The 23,140-nt window shown below is 40.0% G+C and overlaps 1 protein-coding gene across 1 annotated transcript in view; it reads right to left on the bottom strand.

Annotated features, from left to right (window-relative positions):
- Window positions 1–23,140, bottom strand: part of HFM1 (helicase for meiosis 1) — a 189,623-nt gene that overhangs the window by 72,285 nt on the left and 94,198 nt on the right. The window contains exon 15 of the mRNA XM_053693124.1: window positions 23,024–23,104. Within this exon, the coding sequence (XP_053549099.1) occupies window positions 23,024–23,104 (81 nt within the window). The remainder of the gene's footprint in view (window positions 1–23,023; window positions 23,105–23,140) is intronic.

Raw genomic sequence — 23,140 nt, 5'->3', positions numbered from 1 at the left:
GAGCTTAAATTAATCCCATTAAAAAGGTGACCAATTTAACAGCAGCAATCATATCCTGGAATTCTGTTTCTAGCCAGAAATGTATCTAAACCATTTTTAAATTTATCTAAGATATTGGCATTTGCTACCTCCTTAAGTAAGGAGTTCCACAATTTAATTGCTCTTACAGTGAAAAAAACAACAACTTTATGTTGCTGGAGATTAAATCTCCTTTCCTCCAGCCTTAAATTGTGACATCTTGTCACAAACAATTTCCTTTGAATAAACAGAGCTTCTGCCATCTATGGGCTCGTTTCCATTAAGCTGTAATTAGGATTGCAAGCGTTTGCAAAATGATAAATATGGTGTCGAAATCAATATCGTTCACCGACTGCTTCCAATGGCCCGTTATACCTCAATTTCGGCAACCGGACTCCGGCTGCCAAAAACATTTACGTGTCCAATAGAAAGTATCAGAAGCGGCTATTCTATAAATAATACCAGGTTTTGGCTGATTTGAACAGCCAATAGGATTTAAGCAGCTCTCATCCTATTGGCTGATTTGAAATGTTCAGCCAATAGCAATGCAAGGTACCCCAATATAAAATGGGTACCTTGCATTCAAGCTTCAGTTTACGGCAGACGATCACATAAAGGGGATCCTCCACGTCGGATGACAGCGCCGCAGCCGAAGACCACTCCACACATCAGAAGAACGCTCCACACCTCCTGGAAGAAGATAGATGTCGTCCCTGCGTTGGATGAAGATGTCACCGCCTGGATGAAGATGGATGTCCTGACTTCAGGAACGGAGTACATTTTTTGGGGTTAATGTTAGTTTTTTCCCTTTAGATTAGGGATTTATTTAATGGGCAGCAAAAGAGCTGATTGCCCTTTTAAGGGCAATGCCCATACAAATGCCCCTTTAGGGGAAATAGGTAGATTAGATTTTATTTTGGGGGGTTGCGTGGGTGGGGGATTTTACTGTTATGGGTTAATTTGTATTTCTTTTTAGGTAAAAGAGCTGATTGCTTTAGGGAAATGTCCTACAAAAGGCCCCTTTAAGGGCTATTGGTAGTTTAGTCTTATATTAGGGGGTGTTTTTATTTTGGGGTGGCTTTTTTGCTTTTATAGGGGTATTAGATTTGGTTTAAAAAAAAGCAAAATTTATGCTTACCTGATAAATTTCTTTCTTTCTTGACACGAGTCCACTGATCATCATTAATTACTGTTGGGAATATCACTCCTGGCCAGCAGGAGGAGGCAAAGAGCACCACAGCAAAGCTGTGAAGTATCACTTCCCTTCCCACAACCCCCAGTCTTTCGACCGAAGGAAAAAGAGAGAAAGGAAGTAACACAAGGTGCAAAGGTGCCTGAGGTTTATAAAACAAAAAGACTGTCTGAATAAACAGGGCGGGCTGTGGACTCATCATGTAAAAAAATAAATACATTTATCAGGTAAGCATACATTTTGTTTTCTTTCTAATGACACGATGAGTCCACGAATCATCGTTAATTACTTAAACAGAAGGCACCACAGCTTGAAGACCCCTTTCTTCCAAAAGAACCTCAGCCGAGGTAAAAGAACCAAATTTATAGAAAAAATTAGCAAGGAAGGCCAAGTCGTCACCTTACAGATCTGTTCTACATAAACCTATTTCTTGAAGGCCCAAGGCAAAAACACCGCCCTAGTGGAGAGAACAGTAGTTCGATCAGGAGGCTGCTCTCCAGCAGGCTCCCGAGTCCTAAGACTAACACTTCTCAACTAGAGAGAAAGAGAAGTGGCGGAAACTATCTAGCCTTTATGATTATCCAGAAAACCACAAACAATACAGAGGACTGACAAAAGATCTTTGTAGCTTTAAAATAATTCTAAGAGCCCGCACAACATCTACGTTGTGCAACAGACGTCCCTTATGAGAAAAATCTTAGGATAGGAAGAAGGAATAACCAGTTCCTTATTAAAATCTCTGTCCGACACAACCTTAGGAAGAAAAACCCAAACTTGGAATGAAAAACTGCCTTATGTGCCAGAAATATGAGATAAGGAAAACCAAGCTGCAAGCTGAGAGTACTGAAACCCTCCGAGCAGAATAAACTTAAACTTTCCAAGATAACAACTAAATATCTATGGAAAGCCTAGATTCATACAGAGCCTGAAGAAAAGCTTTAAGAACAAAGTTAAGTCTCCAAGGGAACAACTACCTCAGACACAGTCCTGAATCGAACCAGGACCTGATAAAAGGATTGCGGTACATCCGCCAGACGCTTGAGTAGCCAAATAGAAAGAGACAAAAGGATAAGGATAACCCCTACTCAAGACCCACCTGGAGAAAAGATAAGAGCACATCTTATAGAACCTTTCTAGTGATAGGCTTACAAATCTGAATCGGTCTCAATAACCGATTCCAAAAACCCATGTTTAGCTAAAACCAAATCGAACAATCTCCAAGCAGTCAGCCTCAGAGCAACGATATTTGGATGAAGGAAGGACCCCTGAAATAGAAGTTCCTTCCTCAGTGGAAGTTTTCACAGAAGTAGAAAACAACATCTCTACTAGATCCACCTACCATATCATGCGAGGCTATGCAGAAGCTTAATAGAAAAGCAATGTTCTCTCCTACTTGAACAATGACTCTCGAAAGAAGAGCCAACAGAGAGGGAGGATACGTTAACCTGAAGTTCCAAGGAACTGCCAGAGCATCTAATAGAGAGGCTAGAGGATCTTTAACCTCAAACCGAACTTGGAAACTTGATGTTCTGACGCAACCCCATCAGAACCCAATCTGGTACCCCCATTTGGTAGATAAGTTGGAGAACACTTCCAGATGGAGTTCCCACTCCCCGGAATGGTAAGTCTGTCTGCTTAGATTTGCTTCCCAGTCATCCACTCCAGAAATAAGGATGGCCGAAAGACAGTAACTGTGAGCACCCGCCCACAGAAAAAACCTGAACACGTCCTTCATAACTAAGGAACTCAGAGTTCCCCTCTGGAGATTGACGAAACCACAGGGGCTATGTTGTCTGACTGGAAACTGTGCTAAAGACAACTGAGGCCAAACATCAGAGCATTGTAAATCACTCTCAACTCCACATCTGAAGGGGAGAACAGACATCTCCCAGAACCATAGTCCCTGCATCTTCAACGAAACAAGGCCCCTCCCCAGCCCAGTCGGCTGGTGGCCGCTGAAAAGTCTCCGGATTATGAGACCTGAGACCGATCCCAGATAGAACCATCATGGGAAGAGACCCTTGTCGACTGAACTAGCTTCTCTGAGACAATCCGGACAATCCTTAATCGAACCTGCAACCCACAGGTTGCTACAGAGCTCAGCGTGGTGCATTAGCATACTGAGCTATCTGTCCGGCTCCACCATCAGAGCATGCACAACTGCAGAGCTCTCAAACTGTATCGAGCAAGGGAATGATGTCCATAGAAGACACCATCAGACCAATCACCTCCCTACACAGAGCCACTGATTGTCAAACAATAGACTGAAGGGAGAGGCAAAATGAGGGAACTTGGCTCTTCTGACCTCTGTCAGACAGAGTTTCATCGATAAGGAAAAATTATAGTCCCTACGCACCCTACCCCTGTAGCTGGAACAAGGGAACTTCTTTTCCAGCTCCACTGCTATTCGTGGAACTAAGAAGACAACAAAAACCACCGAATGAGATCTTGTTTGGAGAAAGATAGCAATAGGACGTCCAGGAGGGACACCCCTGCAATCTCTGAATTGAATTGCAGGCCAGAATGAGAAAACACTGCTGAAAAAGCTTGGCCAGAAGGCAAAAACGCATAAATTATTAGAGAATTGAATGGGAACCTAAGGATACACATCCTTAAAGTCTAAGGTCAATATAGACTGACCCTCTTGCACCAAGGAAGAAGGAGCGAATAGTCTCCATCTGTAAAAAAAAAAACAAAAAAACATCACTCTGAGAAACTTGGTTAGACATTTACTGTCCAAATAGGACTAAAAATTCCATCCTTTTTACGTGAAAAAGGAACTAAACCCTGTTCCAAAACTAGAACAGGAACAATTACTCCCATGGTGGAAGATCCTGAAAACATTTCAAGAACGACTTTCTTCTTATCTGGTCCACGGATAATCTTAAGTGGAACCTGCTCCTGGGAGGAAGAAGTTAAATTCCAATTCTTAACCCTGGAATACTATATCTACATTCCTTTAGGGATCCAGGGCATCCTGTTATCCAGGCATGATAAGAACTGATAGAACCTGCCCCCCACAGGACCCAATCCTGGCTCGGGGGCAAACCCTACATGCTGAATGAAAGATAGCTGCAGATTTCCATAATTACTTCCCCCTGATCCAAGACTGACTGGGTATCCAAGAGGACTTGAACTGCCCCAGCTTGGAAGACAAAGGGGAAAAACTTCCTGAAGTTACGAAGGAAGCAACATAAATAAAAGATTGGCCCTTCTGATCTGGATCTCCTCATGGAGTCTTCAAAAGGGAGTCAGACAAGGCGTCGCACCAAAGAGATGATGCAATTGTCCATAAAGACTTCCATCCTTAAAAGAGCATCTACCCTCTATACGGGTTGAAGAACTCTAACCAGAATCTTTAGTAATTACCCCTACTACTTTAAGCATTATGTGCCATGAAATTTAAAGGAGACAACTTATTACTGACAGAAGGGGAGAAAATTCTCCTAGCACAGTCATGCACAGAAAAAATCTTTACAGCTGAATCCTAAAATATATTAAATTCTGAGGAAAGACAACGACAGGGAAACTGAGGTCTAACTAGAAGCCAACCTCCTAATTAATACACAAAGGAGTTCAGGCTGGATTCTGAAGAGAACTACTTCAGCGCCAAATGAAGGAATTATATTGACCGAATGTGAGCTTTAACCCTCAGATGCTACCGACTATCCTCCTCAAACACTATAGATGGGGCAATATGTGTAGCAGTAAGCAACGCAGAAACCACAGCCTAATAGTATCATCCAGAGAGACATAAGGTTAAAATGTAACTCTTAGGAAATAATTATTTAAAATTACACTGTCATTTTAAGATTGTAGAGACTTATATACCTCAGAAAGGGTATATACTTGCTGCATAAAAGTTGAAACAACTTATAACTAAGTGAGTAGCCTCACTAATATAAGTGGGCAAGATCTCTACTTGTGATACAATACGAAGTCTGCAGAAAAACAAACTTATAAACTGCAGGATGTTTATTGCAACATTAAAGGATTGAAAAACATTAAATAAAATGTCAAAATCTGTAGCGCCTTCTAAAGACCACCAGATTATTGAAAGGTACCCCAGACCTTGTCCTCTGGGACTACTATACCCAATTAATATCTTTAGCCCTGCAAAATTTTAGCTTTCATATTTACCCTAATGTCCTTTCTACAGTAAAGTAGCTTAACATAATAAAAAAAACCAGCTCCTAGTAAAACCAAAAATCGTAAGTTTGTCAAGCAAACTCCATTCTGACGGAGAACCAAGAGGAAGGCGTGTCCCTGTTCAGACACAGCATTCCGTTCAGAAATAAAAATGGCGCTGATCTGCCATACAGACAGCCGAAGATGAGGGCGGGAACCCACAGAAATAGCGCGCAAGCAACTCAGCTGCGCGTAGAAATCTAATACAAATTTTTGCATCACCCGCTCCCATAAGAAAACTAAACGTTTCATGAACCTCTAGGACAAAAACATTTGAAAAAGTCATAAACATATTAAAGACTATTTTAAAAAATACTCTCCGATGCTTAAGCTAGGAGCCGGGTGCCAAAAGGGATAAATCCGGAATTAAACCGGAACATTAACTAAATCTGAGCCTCCAGAGCCGTTACACACAGTCTAACTGTCTCTGTCACAAAGTCCGGAACTAAACCGGAACATTTTTAGCCTTTCTCAAAGATTGTGCGTCCCCAGTGCCTGCACATACTGCGTACTAAAATCCTATTAAACCCACATAGGATTATGCCTAAACACCTAAACTTTACAACCTCCTTTCAGTTAACGTAGGCAAAAAAAATGACTGGGGGTTGTGGGAAGGGAAGTGATATTTAACAGCTTTGCCGTGGTGCTCTTTGCCTCCTCCTGCTGGCCAGGAGTGCTATTCCCAACAGTAATTAATGATGATCAGTGGACTCATCGGCCTCTATTTATCAAGCTGTCTACTTACCTGTATTCGACGGCCCCAATACGCTCGCCTAACATCGCCGCCACGGACCTGACTACATTCGCAAAATTTATCAAGAAAGCTGTCAAAAAGCTGCGCGCCAAGTGCGGAGCGATGAGCAGCGGACTGTTGTTAACTGACAGTCATCGATCTCGCTGCTCTTCGGCTTATTCGCAAATTTCTTGCTGTACTGTCACTAAGCACCCACACTATACTATACTGTTTACCCCCTATACCGCCGCTCCCGGAGCCCCCCGCAACTAAATAAAGTTATTAACCCCATAAACCGCCGCTCCCGGACCCCGGCGCAACTATAATGAATATATCAACCTCTAAACCGCCGCTCCCGGACCCCGCCGCAACTCTAATAAATATATTAACCCCTAAACTGCCGCTCCCGGACCCCACCGCCACCTATATTATACCTATTAACCCCTAATCTGCCGCCCCCTATACCACCGCTACCTACATAAAGTTATTAACCCCTATCCTGTCGATCCCGGACCCCGTCCGGGATCGACAGGATAGGGGTCCTGTTGTTCCCGGACCAACGCCGCAACTAAATAAATTGTTTAACTCCTAAACCACCGCTCCCGGACGGAGCCCACCGCCACCTACATTATATTTATTAACCCCTAATCTGCCCCCCTACACCGCCACCACTATAATAAACCTATTAACCCCTAAACCTAAGTCTAACTCTAACCCTAACACCCCCTAACTTAAATATAATTTAAATACATCTAAATAAAATAACTATAATTAAATAAATTATTCCTATTTAAAACTAAATACTTACCTATTAAATAAACTCTAAGATAGCTACAATATAACTAATAGTTACATTGTAGCTAGCTTAGGGTTTATTTTCATTTTACAGGCAAGTTTGTATTTATTTTAACTAGGTAGAATAGTTATTAAATAGTTATTAACTATTTAATAACTACCTAGCTAAAATAAATACAAAAGTACCTGTAAAATAAATCCTAACCTAAGTTACAATTACACCTAACACTACAATTAAATAAATTAAATTAATCAACTACAATTACCTACAATTAAATAAAATAAACTAAAGTACAAAAAACAAGCACTAAATTACAGAAAATAAAAAAAAATTACAAGAATTTTAAACTAATTACACCTAATCTAAGCCCCCTAATAAAATAAAAAAGCCCCCCAAAAGAAATACAACCCCCCTAACATTAAAACCCACCACCCACACACCCAACCCTACTTTAAAACCCACCCAAACCCCCCTTAAAAAAAACCTAACACTAACCCCCTTGAAGATCACCCTACCTTGAGCCGTCTTCACCCAGCCGGGCACAAGTGGACCTCCAGAGGGACAGAAGTCTTCATCCGATCCGTGCAGAAGAGGACCTCCAGACGGGCAGAAGGCTTCATCCAGGCGGCATCTTCTATCTTCATCCATCTGGAGCGGAGCGGGTCCATCTTCAATCCATCCGACGCGGAGCATCCTCTTCCATCGACGTCCTAATGAAGAATGAAGGTTCCTTTAAATGACGTCATCCAAGATGGCGTCCCTTGAATTCCGATTGGCTGATAGGATTCTATCAGCCAATCGGAATTAAGGTAGGAAAAATCCTATTGGCAATGCAATCAGCCAATAGGATTGAAGTTCAAACCTATTGGCTGATCCAATCAGCCAATAGGATTGAGCTTGAATTCTATTGGCTGTTCCAATCAGCCAATAGATTGCAAGCTCAATCCTATTAGGATGTTTCCCACCTTAATTCCGATTGGCTGATAGAATCCTATGAGCCAATCGGAATTCAAGGGACGACATCTTTGATGACATCATTTAAAGGAACCTTCATTCTTTGTTAGGACGTCGATGGAAGAGGATGCTCCGCGTCAGATGGATTGAAGATGGACCCGCTCTGCTCTGGATGGATGAAGATAGAAGATGCCGTCTGGATAAAGCCTTATGCCCGTCTGGAGGTCCTCTTCTGCCCGGATCGGATGAAGACTTCTGACCTTCTGGAGGTCCACTTGTGCCCGGTTGGGTGAAGACGCCTCAAGGTAGGGTGATCTTCAAGGGGGTTAGTGTTAGGTTTTTTAAGGGGGGTTTGGGTGGGTTTTAAAGTAGGGTTGGGTGTTTGGGTGTAAAAAAAGAAATACAAATACATGTTGGGGGGTTGTATTTCTTTTTTTACAGGTAAAAGAGCTGATTACTTTGGGGCAATGCCCCGCAAAAAAGCCCTTTTAAGGGCTATTTGTAGTTTAGTTTAGGGTAGGGATTTTTATTATTTTGGGGGGCTTTTTTATTTTATTAGGGGGCTTAGATTTGGTGTAATTAGTTTAAAATTCTTGTAATTATTATTTTTATTTTCTGTAATTTAGTGGGGGTTTTTTGTACTTTAGTTTATTTTATTTAATTGTATTTAATTGTAGGTAATTGTAGTTAATTAATTTAATTTATTTAATTGTAGTGTTAGGTGTAATTGTAACGTAGGTTAGGATTTATTTTACAGGTACTTTTGTATTTATTTTAGCTAGGTAGTTATTAAATAGTTAATAACTATTTTATAACTATTGTACCTAGTTAAAATAAATACAAAGTTGCCTGTAAAATAAAAATAAATCCTAAGATAGCCACAATGTAATTATTAATTATATTGTAGCTATCCTACGGCTAGATTTAGAGTTTTGTCGGTAAGGACCCGAAAAGCTAACGCCGGCTTTTTTCTGGCCGCACCATAAAAATAACTCTGGTATTGAGAGTCCACATAAAGGCTGCGTTAGGCTCCAAAAAAGGAGCGTAGAGCATATTTAACGCAGCTTCAACTCTCGATACCAGAGTTGCTTACGCAAGCGGCCAGCCTCAAAAACGTGCTCGTGCACGATTCCCCCATAGGAAACAATGGGTCTGTTTGAGCTGAAAAAAAAACCTAACACCTGCAAAAAAGCCGCGTTCAGCTCCTAACGCAGCCCCATTGTTTGCTATGCGGAAACACTTCCTACGTCTGCACCTAACACCCTAACATGTACCCCGAGTCTAAACACCCCTAACCTTACACTTATTAACCCCTAATCTGCTGCCCCTGCTATCGCTGACCCCTGCATATTATTATTAACCCCTAATCTGCCGCTCCGTAAACCGCCGCTACTTACATTATCCCTATGTACCCCTAATCTGCTGCCCTAACATCGCCGACCCCTATATTATATTTATTAACCCCTAATCTGCCCCCCCACAACGTCGCCTCCACCTGCCTACACTTATTAACCCCTAATCTGCCGACCGGACCGCTATTATAATAAAGTTATTAACCCCTAATCCGCCTCACTAACCCTATAATAAATAGTATTAACCCCTAATTAACCCCTAATCTGCCCTCCCTAACATCGCCGACACCTGTCTAACCCTAACACTAACACCCCCCTAAGTTAAATATAATTTACATCTAACTAAATTAATTATCTCTTATTAAATAAATTATTCCTATTTAAAGCTAAATACTTACCTGTAAAATAAATCCTAATATAGCTACAATATAAATTATAATGATATTATAGCTATTTTAGGATTAATATTTATTTTACAGGTAACTTATTATAAACAGGTAATTATTTTAACCAGGTACAATAGCTATTAAATAGTTAAGAACTATTTAATAGTTACCTAGTTAAAATAATAACAAAATTACCTGTAAAATAAATCCTAACCTAAGTTACAATTAAACCTAACACTACACTATCATTAAATTAATTAAATAAAATATCTACAATTACCTACAATTAAACCTAACACTACACTATCAATACATTAATTAAATACAATATCTACAAATAACTACAATGAAATAAACTAACTAAAGTACAAAAAATAAAAAAAGAACTAAGTTACAAAAAATAAAAAAATATTTACAAACATAAGAAAAATATTACAACAATTTTAAACTAATTACACCTACTCTAAGCCCCCTAATAAAATAACAAAGCCCCCCAAAATAAAAAAATGCCCTACCCTATTCTAAATTACTAAAGTTCAAAGCTCTTTTACCTTACCAGCCCTGAACAGGGCCCTTTGCGGGGCATGCCCCAAGAAGTTCAGCTCTTTTGCCTATAAAAAAAAACATACAATACCCCCCCCCCAACATTACAACCCACCACCCACATACCCCTAATCTAACCCAAACCCCCCTTAAATAAACCTAACACTAAGCCCCTGAAGATCATCCTACCTTGTCTTCACCTCACCGAGTATCACACCGATCCGTCCTGGCTCTGATATCTTCATCCAACCCAAGCGGGGGCTAGACATCCACTGAAGAAGTCCAGAAGAGGGTCCAAAGTCTTCATCCTATCCGGGAAGAAGAGTAGATCCGGACCGGCAACAATCATCTTCCAAGCGGCATCTTCTATCTTCATCCGATGAGGACCGGCTCCATCCTGAAGACCTCCACCGCGGACCCATCTTCATCCGGCGACGTCCAACTGAAGAATGACGGTTCCTTTAAGGGACGTCATCCAAGATGGCGTCCCTCGAATTCCGATTGGCTGATAGGATTCTATCAGCCAATCAGAATTAAGGTAGGAATATTCTGATTGGCTGATGGAATCAGCCAATCAGAATCAAGTTCAATCCGATTGGCTGATCCAATCAGCCAATCAGATTGAGCTCGCATTCTATTGGCTGTTCCGATCCGCCAATAGAATGCGAGCTCAATCTGATTGGCTGAGTGGATCAGCCAATCGGATTGTTCTTGATTCTGATTGGCTGATTCCATCAGCCAATCAGAATATTCCTACCTTAATTCCGATTGGCTGATAGAATCCTATCAGCCAATCGGAATTCGAGGGACGCCATCTTGGATGACGTCCCTTAAAGGAACCGTCATTCTTCAGTTGGACGTCGCCGGATTAAGATGGGTCCGCGGTGGAGGTCTTCAGGATGGAGCCGGTCCTCATCAGATGAAGATAGAAGATGCCGCTTGGAAGATGATGGTTGCCGGTCCGGATCTACTCTTCTTCCCGGATAGGATGAAGACTTTGGACCCTCTTCTGGACTTCTTCAGTGGATGTCTAGCCCCCGCTTGGGTTGGATGAAGATATCGGAGCCAGGACGGATCGGTGTGATACCCGGTGAGGTGAAGACAAGGTAGGATGATCTTCAGGGGCTTAGTGTTAGGTTTATTTAAGGGGGGTTTAGGTTAGATTAGGGGTATGTGGGTGGTGGGTTGTAATGTTGGGGGGGGGTATTGTATGTTTTATTTTTACAGGCAAAAGAGCTGAACTTCTTGGGGCATGCCCCGCAAAGGGCCCTGTTCAGGGCTGGTAAGGTAAAAGAGCTTTGAACTTTAGTAATTTAGAATAGGGTAGGGCATTTTTTTATTTTGGGGGGCTTTGTTATTTTATTAGGGGGCTTAGAGTAGGTGTAATTAGTTTAAAATTGTTGTAATATTTTTCTTATGTTTGTAAATATTTTTTTATTTTTTGTAACTTAGTTCTTTTTTATTTTTTGTACTTTAGTTAGTTTATTTCATTGTAGTTATTTGTAGGTATTGTATTTAATTTATTTATTGATAGTGTAGTGTTAGGTTTAATTGTAGGTAATTGTAGGTATTTTATTTAATTAATTTATTGACAGTGTAGTGTTAGGTTTAATTGTAACTTAGGTTAGGATTTATTTTACAGGTAAATTTGTAATTATTTTAACTATTTTAGCTATTAAATAGTTCTTAACTATTTAATAGCTATTGTACCTGGTTAAAATAAATACAAAGTTACCTGTAAAATAAATATTAATCCTAAAATAGCTATAATATAATTATAATTTATATTGTAGCTATATTAGGATTTATTTTACAGGTAAGTATTTAGCTTTAAATAGGAATAATTTATTTAATAAGAGTTAATTAATTTCGTTAGATTAAAATTATATTTAATTTAGGGGGTGTTAGTGTTAGGGTTAGACTTAGCTTTAGGGGTTAATTCATTTATTAGAATAGCGGTGAGCTCCAGTCGGCAGATTAGGGGTTAATGTTTGAAGTTAGGTGTCGGCGATGTTAGGGAGGGCAGATTAGGGGTTAATACTATTTATTATAGGGTTAGTGAGGCGGATTAGGGGTTAATAACTTTATAATAATAGCGGTGCGGTCCGCGCGGCAGATTAGGGGTTAATAAGTGTAGGCAGGTGGAGGCGACGTTGAGGGGGGCAGATTAGGGGTTAATAAATATAATATAGGGGTCGGCGGTGTTAGGGGCAGCAGATTAGGGGTACATAGCTATAATTTAGCTGGCGGCTCTTTGTGGTCGGCAGATTAGGGGTTAATTATTGTAGGTAGCTGGCGGCGAGGCAGATTAGGGGTTAATAAATATAATATAGGGGTCAGCGGTGTTAGGGGCAGCAGATTAGGGGTACATAAGGATAACGTAGTTGGCGGTCGGCAGATTAGGGGTTAAAAAATTTGATCGAGTTGCGGCGATGTGGGGGAACCTCGGTTTAGGGGTACATAGGTAGTTTATGGGTGTTAGTGTACTTTAGAGTACAGTAGTTAAGAGCTTTATAAACCGGCGTTAGCCCAGAAAGCTCTTAACTACTGACTTTTTTCTGCGGCTGGAGTTTTGTCGTTAGATTTCTAACGCTCACTTCAGACACAACTCTAAATACCGGAGTTAGAAAAATCACATTGAAAAGATAGGATACGCAATTTACGTAAGGGGATCTGCGGTATGGAAAAGTCGCGGCTGAAAAGTGAGCGTTAGACCCTTTTTTGACTGACTCCAAATATCGGAGGTAGCCTAAAACCAGCGTTAGGAGCCTCTAACGCTGGTTTTCACGGCTACCGCCAAACTCTAAATCTAGGCCCTAGGGTTTATTTTATAGTTAATAATAGTAAATTTATTTATATTAATTTAAATAATATTTAAATTAGGGGGGGGGTTAGGGTTAGGGTTAGACTTGGGTTTAGGGGTTAATAAAATTAATATAGTGGCGGTGGTGTAGGGGGAAAAAAATCTTGATCCACAAATGATTTTGAATAAACAGCACACCTTTGCTTTTTCAGTGGGGCACGGAACAAAAAAGGACTTGCCAGGTCCCAGTCAATCCAGATTCAAAGAGTATTCCAGCCACCAAGTTTTCTTAAAAGACCTTTATCTCACATGGGGTCCCAAACAAACAGTTACAACGTTTCAAGCCACACCAGGCTCTTAATCATGTATAATTAGATACACAGGTGTATGCCTTATATACCCTTACCTATTATTCTACATCCTGTGTTAGAATCCAACTGCACAACAGTGCCATCTTGTGGATGCAATAATTCAATGCAACTCCAAATTCAACACAGGAGGTGAATAAACACATAGATAAAATCACTTAAAAAGACATATACAACCAAGTACAAATTTAAAAAGAGGAACAATGCATAGCAAAATTATTTCAAACAGCTGATGTTATTTATGTTGTCAATAGAGAAAAAGAATTTTATCTTAATACATTATCACAGATTTTATCAGAGAAAAAGACTCCAGTCAAAATCTTTGTTCATACCCTTTGGCTTCATGCACTCTAGTTTATATACCCAGAACATCTCTCTAATTTTTAATAGTCGTTCCCTATCTCCACCCCTTCTAGGCCTATCTACTTGTTCAATAATTTGAAACCTAAGTTGACTGATATTATGACCCATAGAGAGGAAGTGAGAGGAAACTGGCGCTTCTTTATTCTTACATCTAATATTAGATTTGTGTTCAGTTATCCTCTCCCTTATCTCTCTACAGGTCTCGCCAATATAAATTTGGCCACACGGACATTTAATAAGATAGATACAGTATGTAGCCCTGCATGTGAGATACTTATTTATTTCATATTTTTTCCCAGTAATGGGATGATAAAAAATTTCCCCTTTAATCATAGAGCTACAGTGGGAACAATTCAGACATGGGTAGCAGCCATATCTCTTAGGCCCAATAGTTTTCTGACTCTCTTGTTTACAGCTACCAATATCTGAATGTACCAACTCATCTTTGATACTTCTGTTTTTCTTATAAGCCACCATTAAATTTTCTTTAAATTCCAAAACTTCTGAATGGCAGTCTTTTATTATATGCCAATTTTTCTTCAAGATACCAGTAATTTTATTACTTAACCTATTGTGACAAAAATCATATGGTTTGACTTCGTTTTTTGTTTATTTATCTTATCTGAATTGTTCTCATTCATGATCGCATCTAATTGTTTAGAGATCAAAGATGGAGGATAGTTTCTATTTATAAATTTGTTCGCCATTTATTCCAATCTATATTTACATTGTTCTTGATCCGATACTATTCTTTTCACACGAGTAAACTGACTTTTAGGGATTGCCTGAAAGACATTTTCTGGATGGTAGCTCCCATATTTCAGCAAGTTGTTCCTGTCAGTACTCTTTGTGTAAAGATCAGTATATAGAAATCCCTCCTTATTATAGACAATAGTATCAAGATACTCAATCCTCACCTCATTCATATTCAGTGTAAACTTTAAACCTGTAACTGAATTATTAAGATCCTGTACAAATGACAGGAGGCTACCAACGTCGCCCCCCCCACACGCCAAACACATCATCGATATATCTCCAGCAGGAGGCGCCATAACGTTGAAAAGATAGATGAGAATATACAAAATATTCTTCAAAATTATTCATGAAAATGTTGGCGTATGTGGGGGCGACGTTGGAGCCCATTGCTGTTCCCTGTTTTTGTAAATAATATGTATCTCCAAACAAAAAATAATTCTGATATAATATGATAGACAACAATTCAACAAGGAACCCAATTTCTCTCTCAGTATAGTCACTATTAGATCTCAATGTATTCTCAACAGCTTCAACCCCACTAGTATGTTTTATTGAGGTATATAGACTAGAAACATCTAAAGTAAATAAAATACATTTATCTCCAACATATCCAAGATCCTTAATTTTGTTTAAGAAGTCATTAGTATCTCTAATATAGGAATTTGCTTGTTTTACAAATGGCTGTAATATTTTGTCTAAGAAAACAGAGATAGATGAAAAAACAGAACCCATTCCTGCCACAATCGGCCTACCAGGGGGTTTCTCTTTAGCCTTATGTATCTTGGGCAAAACATATATAACCGGTCTAATCGGATTATCAATATATAAAGCTTCTCTAAATGGGACCCCATGTGAAAATTTATTTCACATGGGACCCCATGTGAAATAAAGGTCTTTTAAGAAAACTTGGTGGCTGGAATACTCTTTGAATCTGATGGTGTAGGGGGGGCAGATTAGGGGTTAATAAAAGGAAATTTATGCTTACCTGATAAATTTATTTCTTTTACGATATGACAAGTCTACGGATTTCATCCTTACTTATGGGATTACGCCTCCTGTTCAGCAGGAAGTGGCAAAGAGCACCACAGCAGAGCTATATATATAGCTCCTCCCTTCCCTCCCCCTCCAGTCATTCGATCGAAGTTAGGAAGAGAAAGGAAAAGCCAAAGGTGCAGAGGTGACTGAAGTTTAACAAAAATAAATACCTGTCTTAGAAATGACAGGGTGGGCCGTGGACTCGTCATATCGTAAAATAAATAAATTTATCAGGTAAGCATAAATTTCCTTTTCTTTTACAAGACATGACGAGTCCATGGATTTCATCCTTACTTATGGGATACAATACCAAAGTTATAGGACACGGATGAAAGGGAGGGACAAGACAGGAACCTAAACAGAAGGCACCACTGCTTGAAGAACCTTTCTCCCAAAACCAGCCTCAGAAGAAGCAAAAGTATCAAATTTGGAAAATTTGGAAAAAGTGTGAAGAGACGACCAAGTTGCAGCCTTGCAAATCTGTTCAACAGAAGCATAGTTTTTAAATGCCCATGAAGAAGCCACAGCCCTAGTAGAATGAGCCGTAATTCTTTCAGGAGGCTGCTATCCAGCAGTCTCATATGCCAGATGGATGATACTCTTCAGCCAAAAAGAAAGAGAGGTAGCCGTAGCTTTGTGGCCCCTACGCTTTCAAGAAAAAACAACAAATAATGAAGATGATTGACGAAATTCCTTAGTCGCCTGCAAGTAAAACTTCAGGGCACGGACCACGTCTAAGTTATACAACAGCCGCTCCTTCTTAGAAGAAGGATTAGGACATAATGAAGGAACAACAATTTCCTGATTAATATTCTTATTAGAAACAACCTTAGGAAGGAAACCAGGTTTGGTACGTAAAACCACCTTATCAGAATGGAAAATAAGATAAGGCGAGTCACGTTGTAACGCTGAAAGCTCAGAAACTCTACGAGCAGAAGAAATAGCAACCAAAAATAAAATCTTCCAAGATAACAACTTAATATCTATGGAATGCATGGGTTCAAACGGAACCTCTTGAAGAACATTAACAACTAAATTCAAACTCCAGGGTGGAGCAATTGGTCTAAACACAGGCTTGATTCTGGTTAGAGCCTGAACATCTGCCAAACAGTCTGGAACACCTGCCAAACGTTTGTGTAGTAAAATTGACAAAGCAGAGATTTGTCCCTTTAAGGAACTTGCTGATAACCCTTTCTCCAATCCTTCTTGGAGAAAAGACAGAATCCTGGGAATCCTAACTCTACTCCATGAGTAGCCCTTGGATTCGCACCAATAAAGATATTTATGCCATATCTTATGGTAGATCTTTCTAGTAACAGGCTTACGTGCCTGAATCAAAGTATCAATGACCGCATCACAGAACCCCCGCTTAGATAAAATCAAGCGTTCAATCTCCAAGCAGTCAGTTGCAGAGAAACTAGATTTGGGTGTTGGAAGGGTCCCTGAATAAGAGGGTCCTGCCTCAATGGAAGCTTCCACGGCGGCAGAGAGGACATGTCCATTAGATCGGCATACCAAGTCCTGCAAGGCCACACAGGCGCGATTAGAATTACTGAAGCCCTCTTCTGTTTGATCCGAGCAAATGGTGGAAACACATAAGCTAGGTTGAACGACCAAGGCACTGCCAAGGCATCTATCAGTTCGGCCTGAGGATCCCTTGACCTGGATCCGTATCTTGGGAGCTTGGCATTCTGACGAGACGCCATCAGATCCAATTCCGGTCTGCCCCATCTGTGAATCAGGGTGGCAAAGACCTCCGGATGGAGTTCCCACTCCCCCGGATGAAACGCCTGTCTGCTTAAAAAGTCCGCTTCCCAGTTGTCCACTACTGGGATGTAGATTGCTTACAGATAACAAGAGTGAGCCTCCGCCCAATGAATTATCTTGGATACTTCTGTCATTGCTAAGGAACTTCTTGTTCCTCCCTGATGATTGATGTGCGCCTGAAGCGCATTGAATATTGCTCTCAATTCCAGAATATTGATTGGAAGTAGAGACTCTGAACGAGTCCACACACCCTGAGCCTTCAGGGAATTCCAGACTGCACCCCAACCAAGTAGGCTGGCGTCCGTTGTCACTATCACCCATGAGGGTCTGCAGAAGCATGTCCATTGGGACAGATGATCCGGCGACAACCACCAAAGAAGAGAGTCTCTTGTCTCCTGATTCAGATCTATCTGAGGAGACAGATTTGCATAATCTCCATTCCACTGCCTGAGCATGTTCAGTTGTAGCGGTCTGAGATGAAAACGAGCAAACGGAATGATGTCCATTGCCGCCACCATCAATCCAATTACCTCCATGCACTGAGCCACTGATGGCCGAGGATTGGACTGAAGGGCTCGGCATGTATTCAGAATCTTTAACTTTCTGACCTCTGTCAAGAAAATTTTCATGGATATGGAATCTATTAGAGTTCCCAGGAAGGGAACCCTGGTCTGTCGAATTTTTTTTTTTTTCTTTTTTTTTTTTTTATTGAGGTTGAACAGAAAAAAAAGTAGACACATATAGATACCAAAAGTAAGTACAAAGTTATACAATCAGCATTCTTCATGATAGAATAGTGAGATCTATATTAGAAAATACAATAGTATCAGAAGCTGTCTGATTGAGACCTAAAGACTATCATGCAACTTATTTTTCCCTGAGACTTCTTATTATTTTCATAATCATGTCTACCAACAACTTTAACATACAATTTCTCCAATCCTGAGTCAGCATCAAGTAATAATACCAATCAGTCAGCCATTTGCACAACACCTGGCTCCTCTTTACCATACCAAGGTATATTAGCAAAGTAACAGACAGTACATTTCCATGGTCATATTTGCTATATGCTTAAAATAACATTTGATCCATGTTAGATCTCCTATATCAAATCTATATAAATCAACAAACATCAAAAAATAATAGTCATTTAAATAAAGCAGATTTGAACAATATATTACATCGTAATATTGATACCTAATGTAAATCCTAGTAATTCTTATATATAGCAACTAGAAAGTACCCACATGTTGGTTTTAGTACAACGCTAGGGGTAATATCGGATCGCCGGAAAAAAAAAATGAAAAAAGCGGGGGAGACCTTTGCTCTGTCCCTAGTCATTTATATTCTTAACTAAGCAAAGCGTATTTCCCGTAACATAAATAATTTCTTAAACAATGACCTAAAGGTAATCAGATTCTGGGTTTATTTCCCTCGACTTGTACTAACTCCAGCATGATATCTTCTCACATCCTGTCCTCCTATATCTAATTTTTCATCTTCAATTATATCCTCAACATATTCCTAATGACCCTAATCCCACTTCCCTATTCACTCCCTTTCATACCTCCTTAGTCTATTATATCTATTAGAGCACTGAAGCCTAGCAAGACAAAACAAAAACAAAACACAAACAAAAAAAACAAAACAAAAAAAAAAAAAAACCACCACAAAGCAAGCAAGACACAAATAAAATAAAATAAAACAAAACGGAGAGGGGGATATTCCCAGTTCTCGTCCCTCACCGCCCCCCACCCTTAGTCTATCCAGGAGCTAGGCAATCTACCTGTTAAAACTGCCATACTGAGATAGTCCGATTTCTGCAATGGGGCTATTATCTGCTTTTGTAATATTTCTGGGAAGGATCTTAGCACCTCTAACCATTTCTGAAAAAAATTACATATGTTTTTTTCTTTTGGGGGCGTGATCTCACATTGCTCCAGATGAATCTGTAAGAAAATTTTATTATTGAATTCCCTCATAGAGGGGCCCTTTTTAGCTTTCCAAGACCTTAGCAGCAGATTGCGTCCTATCAGAATTGCTGTATTTATTAAGTCTATGTTCTCATTAGCTTGACCCTTCTCCCACAAGAATATAACGCTCTTGGCGTCAAATCTGATTTTATTCTCTAAATATTTGTTTAACCAAAAGTTTACTCTATTCCAGAATTTTTGGATTTTCGGCATGACCATATGCAATGAATCAAATCTGCCTTCGGAAATCTGCATTTATAACAACAGTATTCCTCTCGCTTTGACCATCTAGACAGATCTGCCGGTGTAATGTATGTTTTATATAGTATTTTCATATGGGATTCTCTCCATCCAATGTTCCCTGATAATTTATGCATCGTCTTAATGCTCTGGTGAACGTCTTCCAAGGAGATCTCAGCGAATTCTCTCCGCCATTTCAATTGGATCTTTTCTATGTTCACTTTGCCCGCACTTGCTATCGGTAGATTATACCAGATTGAGATTGACTTTATGCCTGCCTGATATAACTTGATGTTAGTATCTATTGTCCCCAGCGACCACTTATTGCCTTGCTTTCCTCTCAGTTGACCATAGTAGTTCCTTATTTGAAGATATGCAAAGAAATCTTTATGCGAGAGAGAGAATTCTTGAACTAACCTCTCAAAAGTCTTAATTTCCCTTAATTCTTTATCCTCTAATTGATAAAGAAATATTAAGCCTTTTTGTTCCCATCTCTTAAAAACTGCGTAAGCTAAGCCTGGCAAAAAATCTGGATTGCCCAAAATAGACAAGAAATATGAAATCTGATTGTTTGACCCCCTTCTTGCAAATATTTGGACCATGCCACTATTACGTTATAAATTGTTCCGGCGACAACCACCAAAGAAGAGAGTCTCTTGTCTCCTGATTCAGATCTATCTGAGGAGACAGATTTGCATAATCTCCATTCCACTGCCTGAGCATGTTCAGTTGTAGCGGTCTGAGATGAAAAACGAGCAAACGGAATGATGTCCATTGCCGCCACCATCAATCCAATTACCTCCATGCACTGAGCCACTGATGGCCGAGGATTGGACTGAAGGGCTCGGCATGTATTCAGAATCTTTAACTTTCTGACCTCTGTCAAGAAAATTTTCATGGATATGGAATCTATTAAAGTTCCCAGGAAGGGAACCCTGGTCTGTGGAATTAATGAACTCTTTTCTAGATTCACCTTCCACCTGTGAGTCCTCAGAAAGGACAGAACTATGTCAGAATATCGTCTAGATAAGGCGCCACTGCAATACCCTGCGGCCTGAGAACCGCCAGAAGGGAACCTAGAACCTTCGTGAAGATCCTGGGTGCTGTGGCCAACCCGAAGGGAAGAGCCACGAACTGAAAATGTTTGTCCAAGAAGGCAAACCTTAGGAAGTGATGATGATCCTTGTGGATAGGAATATGAAGGTATGCATCCTTCAAGTCCACGGTAGTCATATATTGACCCTCCTGAATCAATGGTAGAATTGTTCGAATAGTCTCCATCTTGAAGGATGGGACTCTGAGAAACTTGTTTAGACTCTTGAGATCTAAAATGGGTATGAACGTTCCCTCTTTTTTGGGAACCACGAAAAGATTTGAGTAAAACCCCTGCCCCTGTTCCAGTATTGTAACGGGACAAATTACTCTCATAGTAGAAAGGTATTTTACACAACGTAAGAACACCTCTCTTTTTATCTGGTCTACAGACAATCGTGAAAGAAGAAACCTCTCCCTTGGGAGATAATTTTTGAATTCCAGTTGATACCCTACACAATGTCCAGTGTCCAGGGGTCCTGAACATCTCTTACCCAAGCCTGGGCAAAGAGAGAAAGTCTGCCCCCTACTAGATCCGGTCCTGGATAGGGGGCCGCCCCTTCATGCTGTCTTGGGAGCAGCAGTGGGCTTCTTGGGTTGTTTACCTTTGTTCCAAGCCTGGTTGGGTCTCCAGATGGCCTTGGCTTGAGCAAAATTCCGTTCCTGTTTAGCGGAAGAAGAAGCGGGGACTCCTTTGAAAATTATTTTGTTTACCCCTCAGTTTAGCTGCTTTATCCTGAGGTAGGAGATGACCCTTACCTCCGTAATGTCAGAAATTATTTATTTCAAGTCAGGCCCGAATAGGGTTTTCCCTTTGAAAGGAATAGCTAAAAGCTTTGACTTAGATGACACATCAGCAGACCAAGACTTTAACCATAACGCTCTACGCGCTAAAATGGCAAATCCGGCATTCTTAGCCGCCAACTTGGCAATCTGAAAGGCGGCGTCCGTAATAAAAGAATTAGCCAGCTTAAGAGCTTTAATTCTATCTAGAATTTCCTCTAAAGGAGTCTCAGTCTTAAGAGACTCTTCTAAGGCGTCAAACCAGAAAGCCGCCGCAGTGGTAACTGGTACATTGCAGGCTGTCGGTTGTAAAAGGAAACCCTGATGAATAAATAACTTTTTTAGAAGACCCTCCAATTTCTTATCCATAGCGTCTTTGAAAGCACAACTGTCCTCAATAGGAATAGTTGTACGCTTAGCCAGGGTACATATAGGTCCCTCCATTTTAGGGACTGTTTGCCAAGAGTCCTGAATAGTGTCAGATATGGGATACATTTTCTTAAAATTAGGAGAAGGTGAGAACGGGATACCCGGTCTTTCCCATTCCCGTGTAATAATTTCTGAGATTCTCTTAGGAACCGGAAAAACATCAGAGTAAGCAGGCACCTCTAAGTATTTGTCCATCTTACACAATTTCTCTGGTGGTACCACAATAGAGTCACAGTCATCCAGAGTCGCTAAAACCTCCTGAAGCAACAGGCGGAGGTGTTCAAGCTTAAATCTAAAGGACATGAAGTCAGAGTCCGTCTGAGGTAACACACTTCCCAAATCAGAAAGTTCCCCCTCAGACAGAAGTTCCCTGACCCCCAAATCAGATCCCTGTGAGGGTACATCGGAAATAGCCACCAAAGTATCAGAGATCGCAGTATTCAAATTGACTTCTGTCCTGCTGCGTTTGCCCTGTAACACTGGCAACTTAGATAAAACCTCTGTAAGGGTAGATGACATAACTGCAGCCATATCCTGCAGAGTAAATGAACTAGACGCCTTGGGTGGGCGTTAAAGGTTGTGACGCTCGGGGAGAAAGTAGCGGCATACCCTGATTCTCATCAGACTGAGAAGCATTTTTAGACATATTTTCCTTAAAGAAAATTCGCTCTTTACATTGTAAGGCGGTTCCACAATGGCATCTAAACACATAGAACAAGTATTTTCCTCAAGTTCAGAAAAGAAACAGTGTCTACCTTCTCTGAAAAGGGTTCTGTACCTATAGCAGATCATATAGATGCTTATGAGAAATCAATGTCTGTTCTACAAATACATGAGGATAAGTAAAAATTGTTTTTTTTTTGCCATGGGTACTTTGATTTTATTCTGTACTTCTACAGAATAAAATCAAAGGTTACCAATGGAAAAGACATCACTATATCATATAACAGAAAATATTAACATATGACAGAAAATACGTAAGGTTATCCTGCTATAAAGTATTGTAACCTATTACCTGTTTATATTTGTTCATGAACTCTACTTCCAATAGAAAATAAAATTATTAATAAACTCTCATACATACAACAATTGCAGTTTATAAATCCCTTAGCCAATTAGTGATGATGTGCTGATTCTTAATCTCAGATATTCACTTTATATGTTTTAGGAAATCTTAAGAAAGGAGAAAATAACACAGCAATTTTAATTACCAAGATTAGAGAATCAGACTTTGCTTAAATCTCAGCATTACCTGTTGGTTTAAAATTGGTTTCTTCATCCATTTTGATTAGTCCCACAGAAGATAAATCATTCAGATTTTTTAAACATAATTCTGTTATAATTAGAAACAAAGGTAATCAGTTACATA

This window comes from Bombina bombina, chromosome 10 (genome assembly GCF_027579735.1).
Source record: "Bombina bombina isolate aBomBom1 chromosome 10, aBomBom1.pri, whole genome shotgun sequence".
In the NCBI taxonomy this organism is placed as follows: Eukaryota; Metazoa; Chordata; class Amphibia; order Anura; family Bombinatoridae; genus Bombina; species Bombina bombina.
Note: the sequence above shows the minus strand (reverse complement) of the source record. Positions and strands in the feature narration are given on the sequence as shown.